An 11,457-nucleotide genomic window follows, 5' to 3' on the forward strand; every position below is an offset into this window, starting at 1 on the left:
AATCAGTGGCAGTCCACAGCTTTAAAGAGTCACTCACACTCAAAAGAACATAAAGCCATTACAGCTTCCAGAGAAGTTTCCTTAATGTAGTATTTTTCAAGCTCTTCTCAGAGGTTTTGTTTCCTCCTCAATAGAGTTTTGCTTTTCATCTTTCTTCAGTTAGACAAACACAGCAAAGTAACGTCTCTGCAGCATAACCTCAGCTGAGGTGTCCAGCTGAACTCCGAGACCTCCTCAGCGATGCCACAACACATCATGCCAGGATCCCAATGAAGTGTCGACTCAGTGCTCTACACCCATTCTGATTTTTTTGACCTTAGGCAACTAGTACTGCTATAATTTGATTGTGCATCAGAATTTTTTAGCTCAGCTGAAACATAATGTCCTAAAAGTTTGCTCTGAACTACAGAAGAGGAAACTCCAAGGTGAGACTTGATCTGAGGTCTCAAAGTCAGGGCAATGTCTTGAATGAAGCCTTGCTGAAGCCCAGGTCTCACTTGCCTGCACATAGTGCCTTGCTGGTCAGTGGCACACAAAGGTTCTTCAATGCTGTCTTGATTAGCAGTAAGATCTCTCGATACACAGGGCTTATTGCTGTTGCTGTTAAGGTTAGTGCTGGCAGTTTGCTGAGAGACCACTTGAGGATGAAGAACAGACTCTTCTTCTTCTTCAGAGAGAAGCGAGCAGGAGCCGTCACTGCTCTGGCTGTCATTTGGTACTGAGTGGTCTTGATGTTGAGCTAGGGAAGAGCTACCATGCTGTCCAGGAGGCAGATCTAAAATGTGTGCATCCTCTACGTGGAGGTTTGCCAGCAGCTTCTTCTGTTGGTTCCTTGCTGTCATTCTCCGAAGAGCACAGACAAGATCAACRAGGCTGAGCAGGAAGGACAGGCTACTGACTCCCCAGATGAAAATCATCATTATGGATTTCTCAGTGGGCCGGGAGATATAGCAATCAACCATGCTTGTACAAGGTGAATGGTAGCAGGAAAAGCGCTCGGGAACAAAAAATCCAAACAGATAATACTGCCCAGCTCCAAAGGCAGCCTCAATTAGTGTCCTAAAAGAAAGATGAACAGTATATGCCTCAGAAAAATTAAGGACACTCAGGTTGTCTGTATCACAGTCTAGTCTACTGACAACAGCACTTGCACAGTGTTTTTTCTGGTCTTTGGGGCTAGGTAAACCCTTACTGCCTTTGTGTCCGTATACTGAACAATGCATTCTTACAATGTGCATGGCTACCTTGTGCAAAACGTAAATGCTGAAAGCAGCATAAGGCAGCAGGATAGACACAGTCTGAATGAGCCAGAACCTAAAGTGAGATATGGGAGAGAACAAGTCATAGCAAACATTGGAGCATCCTGGTTGCAGGGTGTTGCAGATGAAGCGTTCCTGCTCATCTTGGTAGAGTGGATAGCCTGCTAGCACGACCACTGCCAGTCTCAGCAGAATTATTAACATTAGCCAGATCTTTCCTAGAAGAGAACAAAAGGTAAGAAAAAGAGTCAGAGCACTGAGAAAGAACTCATCCTATCAAGAGGCATGTGATGGAGCCACTCTCTGTAGACAAGACATTTGGAGAAACAGCATCTGTAATCATTTTCCTCTTCTAAAAGCTCCTCTTTGGCTTTGTTTTGACTGGGACTGAAGTTTGTGTGAAAATGTGTTAGCTAACACATTCCATAGCTTTCATCTAGATGCGGCAGTGTAGGAGTCTGACATACAGTAAACCATGCCAAACGAAACCTCAGCCTCACTAAAACACTCTGTACATGTCCAAATCTGGTAAAAAGAGTTAAGGGTTGAGTGAATAATCCCATTTCACTTACAGTTCTTCTTCACTGTTTGTTTCATGTCTCTGCACCTGAATCTTGTCCTATTTTAATATAAATCAATTAGCACAGTAGGAAACTTGTAGATACAAAAGGTTGTTCCATGATGTAGTATTTGTTCTTGGTCTTATTCAACCATAAAATCAACGCAAGATTAGCTATGGCCAAGAAAATATCTCTGTTCTGTCTAGACTGGGATTTACTAATGAGCTAGTTAACAGATGTTAATTAGCAAACTTATGCAAAATGTTCTACAAATGTACATTTGTGTCTGTACACGTGTACCCCAGTCATTTCTCTTTAATGCTTGTTTGTTTGCCTCATCGTGGTATCTCCAGCCTTCCTTCACATTGCCTCTGCTGGTGTCTCCCTCCTTTCAGACCAGCTTCTCCTTTCTGCCTTAAAACCAACACCAAGAGAAGCCTTACAAACTTGGCTTTTCAATACATTGCTTATTTATATTTGTCTTTCCCTGAATTCTTTCATATAATTGCTTTAGGTAAGGCTCAGACTCATCCACTTCAGTGGGAAGGATCAGGCCTTATCTTTATTCCAGCAAACCAATAGCAGTGAAAAAAAGCAGGCATTGCTACCCTATGCATCACATCTTTTGAATGAGACTGTTCTTTGTGCGGTTTCTTGGAGGATTTTTGAATGGGATAAGTTTTTGTTAAAAGTTTTTTTGTAAAGTAACACACTGCTACATAACTGACAAAGGTATTTATTTTAAAATATTTATTTTCCTGGGCAGAGAAAGGGAGGAAGTTTTGCTGGTTTGCAGATGGAAAAACCTGAAAATATACTGTTACATCGTAAAAAAATAAAAAATATTGAAATTTTCATTTAGTTTAATAACTTCTGCTTCAGTTTCATATATTTTAAAAACACCCCTATCCCCCAAAAAAGTAGGAACAAGAAGCAAAAAATAAAACAGAAGATAGTGATGAGATTAATTCTGTACTTTAAGGAAAGGTTAAGGAACCAGTTGTAACCACAAAGAGACAAATAGCAAAACTCAGTCAATAAAATGAAGAAGTGTGTTTTAAGTAGTTAATAGCTGAGAAATGCACTGAAAACCCTAAGTCATTAATCGTGATTGCATGTCTGATATGTACGCAAAGTTTTTAGGGCAGACAATCTATGAAATAGCACCAATACATGTTCCAAGMCTTTTAAAAAATCAAAATCCCAGAATAGTTTTTCTGTAAGAACTATGATATTTACAGGTATTGTTCTGGACAACAATCTCTTCTATTTGTCATAAAGCTATTTCTCCATAGTTAGTGTAAATCTTAAATATTCAACTATTTGTGCAACATTTGTTTGATACCCATTATTGCATTGAACATGCATATTAAATGCCCCGTGTAAACCAATTGTGGCTAATAGATTATGGGATTGGACTAGTAAAACTGCCCTCTGGAGTGGTAAATATTCAATTGGAAAAAGGTAAGGATATATAAACTACTTGAGATACCATGATGAAAACCTCCTGCTACTGACAAAATAATATATTATCTAACCATAAATAAATTGAGGCTCTTCCATTTTATCTGTAATTACCTGGATTTTAGTGGTGGTTTCACTGTGTTTTTCAAATTCTTGTATTTTGGTATACAGGCTCTGCTATTGCCCTCTTTCTGACGTATAGTCTAGGTTGATGGAAAACACCAACTGTACAAATTCAGTCATCTTTAGTAAATAATGTTTCATATTTTGTTAGCACTTTTTCCCTGCAAGGATCTTCAATTGTTTGAAGAACATTAGTTAATTAAGCTCAAGCCGTGCTATTTCACCATCAATTTTTAATTAGACAATGTACAAGAGGGAGTGCTGCTGAAGAAAAATCAATGGCTCCTTAGGAAGCAGTCTAGTCTGACATACATTTTAGAGATAAGGCCTCTGCGCATCTCCTTCCCCAACGGCTCGGTCTCAACCAGACGCGGGAGAGGAAGCCCCTTCCCCGAACCCGCTGCGACTTTGCAGGGTGCTCCCTGCAGCGCGCAGCTCAGCCTGCAGCAGCTCTCCGTGATTTCACTAGAAGGGCCCTAATCCAAAGCTATTCAGAGTTTTTCCTCTGGATCACACCTTGCTCAAAGTAGCCCATGAAAGAGGAACAGTATCTTATTAAAAAAAGAAAAAAACTCCAAGAGCAATGAAGTAGGCCACCACTAGCTGAGGAAAAACAGAAATGCATTTTTTTTAAATGCATGTGAACTTTGTTGATTTATAAAAATGAAGAATGAAAAGCAAGGCTAATTAACGACAAACGAACTGCTTCCTGTAAAGAAAGGGTTGTCCTCCTTTTCCAAACTATTTAATTCATCCCTAAAGCTATTGCATACATTCTAGTGTTCACTTTATGAGATATAAATAAAACATTATTACTATGTGTTTTCACCATGGTCCATACCAGCCAGTAGTGCTGACAAGAAACTCAGGAGTCAAGAAGAGCCAAATTTGAAAATTTTGCCAGAAGTTTTTATCATAAAGTTCAGAAAAAGTCCATCAAATAAGTAGGAATCTATTTAATAAGAATAGAAATATATTAACCATTCTTATATCACATACCTGACTAATTACTTCTTAATTTAAGGATCTCAGTTAGACTGATAACAGCAAATGAAAGTCAGCTATCAGATAGGGTGGCCCTGGGATACAAAGCAGCAAAAAAAATTGGATATTTTTAAAATTCCTTACCTACAACAGTCACATTATAGTTGAGTGTGATGATCAATAATCCCAGCGAGTCCCAGCGCTCCATGTTTGAACGGGTTCACAACACTTCCAGCTCCTGATGTCTTAACAGTCTTGGCATTTCCAAAGTAAATTAGACCTAGACAGGAAAAATAGAAAAAACAACTAATGTAAGGGAAGGGTAAGGGACAGAAATGAGATACCGAGCTGCAACATTATTGATGAAGAATTATTTTAATGACCTGAACAGGACTGTTTGCTTTGGATGTGGGAGCAAATCCTCCTAAGGGTTTAATAGGTCATCTTGCAAAAGTTCTAGCTTCTCCGATTTATCTGCTCTTACCTCTCTTGTGGCTTCTCTCTCCAGACAACTGCAAGTAGACAAAAAATAACAGGCATAATCTCTGCCATTGCAGACTATTCTTACCCGCCCGGGGCATACCAGCCTCCTGGCATTGCTGAGATATTTCGGGGGTGAAAGACGGAGAGAGGGGAGAGAGAGGAGAGAAGCACAGTGCAGGAGCAGCGAGAAGCCTCTCTGCTTCCCTGCGAGGAATTACCGACGATAATAGAAGGAAAGGGGATCCGGAGGGACCGGCATCCCTGTGCTTGAAAGGCACTTTCAGTTCAGCAGCTCTTCACTAGGAAGCTATCTCATTGCCATTTCCCAGAGTAATTTTATTACTAAAACACAGCCTCCCTGACAGGCTATCATGGCCTTGTCAATCAATCACCAAAAATTCCCCTGCGCGCAAGCCGAGCCTCCCTGCAGGCGCAATGAGAAACTGGGGAAGCTTAAAAAAACAGGGGGCGGCTGCTTTCCATAAGTCGCTTTTATTTTGTATCGGTTCTTTCTGCCTGACTAGTTCTGTGCTCGAGGCATTGCTGGGGAAGCCCTCGCACAGCTCCCGGGCATGGGCACACACGGCAGCACGCCCGGGCTGCCGCGGTGCTGTGCTGCGGCCCGCGAAAGCTGGGGCTGGGAACAAGGCGCCGAGCCCTTCTTGCGGCATCCTTCCCTGGGGGAAAGCAGCCCATGGCCATCTCCCACCCGTGGCTCAGCTACTTGTAGGATGTTCTGCGCCGTCCTCTCCAGGCTGCAACATGGACAAACACAATGTGGACACTTATTGCCAGGAAATCGTATTTAGAAAAAAAAAGACAGAAAAAGATTCTGTGTGACACAGCGAGGGTGAAAAATGATGAAACCTTAGGACTGCCGGCCGGCCGGYGGGGCATAGGCTTGCCACTGCAAACCTGCTTTGGTCCACGACTGCATTTCTAAGGAGGCAAGGGGCGTCCATCCAGACAGCGGCGTGTTTGTTGATACTGCTGTCATGAGACTTACTTACGGCCAACCATGACTAGGTTAAGTTTTGTGCCTGGAGATGCTTTACCTGCTAAAACTAATCGTTTAATAAAATACGGCGTAGCCATACAAAGACTATGTCTCCCCAGCTCTCTGACCACAGAGCGTGCAATGCCTCTGGCAGGACACCTGAGCACCATGTGTATCCGTGAGCCCCCTCCTACCGCAACCCGAAAAAGGGGCATGTGAAAGGATGGCACTTCAAAACATGGTGGAACCCTTTATGCTTCACTGTATTAACCTGTTTTTTAAATGCGGTGGTAAATACAGGATTTTTCTTCTTTTCAGCACTGTTGTATGCAAAGCATTTGCCAAAGAAACATCCCCTCTGTTACTGAATTGTACTTACGCTGTGCGATGATGGTTTAACTTCTTTTTCTCCTGCTACATTTGTTTTCATGTACGTGTGTGAGAAGTGCGGGAAGGGGGAAAAGCTGGAGGAAGGGAACAGAGAAGAGAAAAGGTGCAAAAGGCCAAGATAACATGCTGGGGAATGAAGGTATTCCTGTTAAACATCCTTTGTTAAAAATAGCTATCAAAAATAGTCAGGAATGTCTAGATGGTGGCAGGGTATGAATGCTCAGCAGCTGCCTTAACACAATAGACTATAAATTGTCTCTGTCAATATTGCCAGTTAAAATATCCTTGCTTGTCATTGCTCTGGGAGACCTTTACCATCTGTCAATAAGAAACATAAGTCAGGGATTTAAGGTCCCAAACTGTTGCCTTCAGGACTACGAGAGGTGACATGTCTGGTCCCACAGCAGGATATGCTGAGGTACGATGGCCCATTTTCTTTAGAAAGAAAGAAAAACCATTACCCTCCAAAGTCACCGTGCAGCCCAATTTAGGGCTGGATTTAAGTCAAAAAGCTTAGGGTGGAATTTAGTTTTTCCATATAAATAGCACCTGATTTCAATCATACTTCTCCTTTCTGTGGTGTATTTTCTTTTCCATCCTTTTCTGCTACATTTATTTCTTGCTGTCTCTGTCCATGCAGGTATTAGCTTTCTCATAAAACAGGCCTGGATTTCTGCTGCGGCCTTCAGGCGAGCACGGATTAAGGCTGCAGTTCATTACAGTGTTTTTGTGCCAGCCACGGCGCYGTGCCAGTCACCCCTTCCTGGAGCCAGGACGAGGCGCCGGGGCCAGGAGCGCCGCGCGCAGCTCAGCCCGCGCGCCCGGCTCCCGTCCTCGAGCCGAGCATGCGCCCGGCTCCCGTGCCAGCCCCGCTACGCCGGCGTCCTCTGCCACCGCGCTGCTCACGCCTCACCCGCGAGCTGCGAGGAGCTGAGCTCCGCGGCGCCAGGGCAGCTGTGCAGCGCTCCCGCCAGAAGGGGAAGTGCATTGCGGTGATTTAACGTGGAGGAGCCCCCCGCAACAAGGCCCAAGGCAACGCAGGCAGGCACCTCCCAGGGTCCAGCACCACTGGGAGAYAAAACTAGGAGCCACCGTTCAGGCCGCTCTTCTGTACAGGGGCCAGCAAGTGGCAAACAAGCGCACAGCCAGAACGTCTTTTCTGATGGTTCCCCCCCTTCATTAGCCAGGGCCAGTTCAAATTAGGCACAGGTTTGACCAGGACCTGAAGACACCCCTCTGGGTCCTCTCTCTCTGTGACACCTTGGAGCCTATTCGGATTTGTGGTACCCAGAGGCCTCTTTGGGCTATGACCAGGGGCAGTTTAGTCAAAGACAGGGAACATAAACACAGACCATGTTACAGCACGGCCCTCCAAGGCACTTCAGCATCAAAGACTGCCTTGAAGCACCAGTATGTGTCTGTAGAAGGAAGAAAACCCCTCTCTGCACTAACAGTCCAGGTCATCAGGCCAACGTCGGACTGTCAGGCGAGGTGCTCGTTATAACGTGCTCAGTCTGTACAAGAACGCAGGCAGCCGTTTCTGCACCCGCAAGCTCAGCACTGATTTTCAGGCCAGGGTTCCCATCTGAAAGTATTCAATATTGAAATTCCCATGCCCTGCAGCTGCTAACAGTCGCTTGGACTATCTGGTCCCATCGGCTCCAGTTAAGTGAGTTCAAGGCAGTAGGAGCAAACAGGGCCATATGGAGCAAATGAGCCCCTCTTTCTCCCTGGAGCTGGCTGTGGAGGTCCCATGCTCAGTCCATGCTGCTGAGGACATGGGGTGAAAAGGCACAAGGATCTCTGGTGCACCCCACTCTATCCCACCTTGACTGGGGTGTTTGAACAAAGTCACTGCCTCCCTGGATGCTAAACCCATTTGTCCACCCTCTGGGAGACATTGTCCATGGTCCAGGTGAGTGCTTGGTGGCAGCAGGGAACCCTGGCACACTCCCTTACACCCTGCTGCCCTGTGCTGCTGCAGAGGTCTGTAACACACGGCAAAGCCAACATTACCTGTTCCTGACATTTTGGAGACAARGAGCCCAAGGCCAAGGAAGCACTGGGGTTTGCACTGAGGTCGCTGGGAGACCCAGTCCCCACAGCAGCGATGCAAGCCGTGCTGGAGGTTGCAGCACGCAACAGTCTTGCAATCCTATGGCAAGGCAGAGGCAGGAGGTGAAGAGGCTGGTCAGACATTTGTGTCTGAGCTCAACCCTGCAGTGTGGCCTAGTCCCACCAGAGCTGGAGTCTGCAGGCTCTCCATGGATCCTGGGCTGCCCCTGTCTCTCTCACACACACACACACACACACACACACACACAAAACCAGGCAAACCAAACCAGGGTACAGGCTCTCTGCATCATGCTGGGGGTGTCTCCCCAAAGGGATTCGGGCTCATCCAGAACAGCTTGCTGCCATCGGGAAGAGGAGCGATCACGAGGCTGGAGGCCCCCGGCTGTCACGCAGCCCCAGGAGGGTGGTTTATTACATGTGGGCGCCCTGGCGAGTTTGGCTGGTCAGATGGTGTGTGGAAAGGACAAGCAGGACAGCCCTGACATCAGGAGCATGGCACAGTGCTGTGGCAACTGCTGGAGCAGGACCAGGGCCTGGTCCTGGCAGCCTCCAACCTATGGGACGTGGGCACGGTTCGGGGTGGGGGATGCCCTCCCCAGTCTGGCCAGTGCCTGGTGAGAGCAGGTCTGCCCTCCTGGGCAGATGCCTGGGACCAGGGAGGTGTGCATCTCTCCTCCTCCTCCTTCCAGTGGTGGGAGCATCCAGCCCGCAGCATGACCATGGACATCCTCCTGCCTCCAGTGTTGGTTTGTCCTTCTCCCTTGCTCTGGTGCTCCTCGTTGTCCTACATAGCTGTGAGTCATAGCACACCTTGCCTCGCCTGGCCACRGGCGAGGAAGGAAGCTGAGGGCTGTGGCACGGCGGCAAAGTGATGCTCTTCAGCTTTGGCACACTTATCCCATGGTGGCACCCCAGAGCAGGGGACAGCAATGGCACGTGAGGAGGGAAGGAAGATGAAGGTGCTCTGAGGACACCATCAGTAGCCCAGATCAATGGGCAGCAATTGCGCCAGGACTGCACGAACACAGCCAGACTTCCAGTTCCTCAAAAATAATAATGTTTCTACATAGCTGTGGCAGCATACAATACCCCTTATTAATTATTTATTAGCTGATCCCTGTATTCCTGTCCGTCTGTAGATAAAGAAGGTGATGATAAGTAAATAGGGAGAGCAATACTATAGACGTGGATACAGCAGAGGGACTTCAGCTCCAGAGTAACAGGGACTGGTACAGCACCGCCTCCCGCACCAGCAGATGAGCACACCATGCATGACCCACCCCACCGCACGCGCTCCAGGACCCAAATCGCACATGAAATTATGCTCAGGCTGCAAAAAGTTCAGCTGTGAAATCTGTGAACTTGCACTGAATTCTAATTAAATAAGACAGATAAAAAACACAGCCGTGGTTTGGGCTAAACTTCAAAATCAAGTGGTAGTCTCATGATTTCTGGTTTTAGGAGGGGTCTTCAAAAGGGGTACAAAAGCTTTCACTTTCAGAGACTAGCAATGAAACATAAGAAGATGCAATTAAATCTATTTTAAAATTCACAACTGCTGTCCAAATTTATAACCCCTTACTGCAGATACAGGGCTTGATCCTACAAAAATTCACAGATGTGACTCCATTGCTGTGAGTGACCCACTGAAACTTTCTACAGGAACTGTATTTCCCTGTGGACCTTAATCATTTTCCTAGGCTAAGGCTCGGTTTAGTTGGCACAAAGCCCCACAAAGACACTTTGCTCAAACCTTGGCTCAGCATGAGATTCAGAGGTAATGTAAAGGCAGGTTAAAGTGACTGTAGGGCTCCCCAACCCAAGAGCAAATCAGAGGCACCTGAAGGTTGCCACAGTCTCCAGCAAGTGCCAAGGGCCCCAAAAGCTGGAAGCATTCCTCTGGTGCCTGCAAATCCCAGCCATGTCTATCCTTCCCAATCAGCCTACGCTGACTACGTGCAAGTGTAGCAAAGTGGGAGCTACTACAGCAGACTGCACCGTACAGAGCATCTGACAATAATAAAGCAACCTCCCTGTACCATTTAAGTAATGTTAGGGCAAAAATGGGTCAGCACGGCAGCTGTCCTAATTCATTAGCGGATCTGGCATTTCAGTCCAGCTTCCTTGGAAGATCTAAGAAAGAGCAAAATCACAGACAGCCATCTAATATTTTAAAGTCTGATTTCAAAATCTATTTAGAGTTTTTCTGCTTAGCAAAAATGATCTATTAATGACCAGTCTTGCAGAAAACCTAACTCTTCAGAGTGAGCTGTAAATTCAGGAAGAAAAAAAAAATCTGTTCAGAAAAGACATTAAACAACATTAAAATTAGGGCAATTGATCTTGATATATTTATTTTTTAAATTGGTGAAATACAGCAGAAGGATGAGAGGAGACAAACAAGCTATCCATGAAGGAAAACAGCAAACAAAGAGCAGGGAATGCTACCCAGAATAAAAGGGGTTTTTTTTGTTTTTTTTTTAAGACATTCATAGCGCATACATATGCACGTACACGCATCAGACATAATCTTCAAAGTAATCCCACAACATGTGTAAAAGTACTACAGAAAGCACACAGCAAAGGAGCCAGCACAGCATCGAAAGCCCTTGATTCACACAGGCACACGCAGCTCTGCACGCTTCGCATTGCTGGGAACCCCGTCTCTGCCTGCCACTCAGACAATTACTGCAAGTGGGATATGTTTAAAAGGAGCCTCTCAACCAAACAGATCTTGTAGCTATACAAACATGGAGAGGCAAGAAAATTGTATCTCAGGAACTGGGGCTATGGAGCCTACACATGGTCTCGCATCTTCCAGGAGCCTCCTAAGAGCATGTCCTGCTCCCCCTCCCTTCTCTCTACCACCCTCTCCCAGAAGGCAGATATATGCAAACACATGCTCAAATACATATAAGTGCATATGCGAATGTACATGAAACAGTCCTGAAAAATGTCCAGAACAGTGGAGCTCAGCTCTTCCTCAACTGTTCATATTGATTGGACTCGAACTTGATAGCTTCGGCGCTACCCAGCCACCTCGGTACTTAAACCTAGAGTGTCTTGTAGGCACCTTGCTGCCTCCTTCCTCCTCTCCTTAATTAGTAAATCTAAAAAAGGT

General features: G+C 45.7%; 1 protein-coding gene across 1 annotated transcript; it reads right to left on the minus strand.

Annotated features, from left to right (window-relative positions):
• Positions 1-290: 290 nt before the first annotated feature.
• GJD4 (gap junction protein delta 4) lies at positions 291-4,598 on the minus strand. Its single transcript, XM_026068535.1, has 2 exons — positions 4,535-4,598; positions 291-1,477 (listed from the first exon to the last, which is right to left on the minus strand). The coding sequence occupies exons 1-2, from the start codon at positions 4,596-4,598 to the stop codon at positions 291-293; spliced, it is 1,251 nt and encodes a 416-aa protein (XP_025924320.1).
• Positions 4,599-11,457: the final 6,859 nt, after the last annotated feature.

This window comes from Apteryx rowi, unplaced genomic scaffold (assembly GCF_003343035.1).
Source record: "Apteryx rowi isolate R43461 unplaced genomic scaffold, aptRow1 scaffold_274, whole genome shotgun sequence".
Classification (NCBI taxonomy): Eukaryota; Metazoa; Chordata; class Aves; order Apterygiformes; family Apterygidae; genus Apteryx; species Apteryx rowi.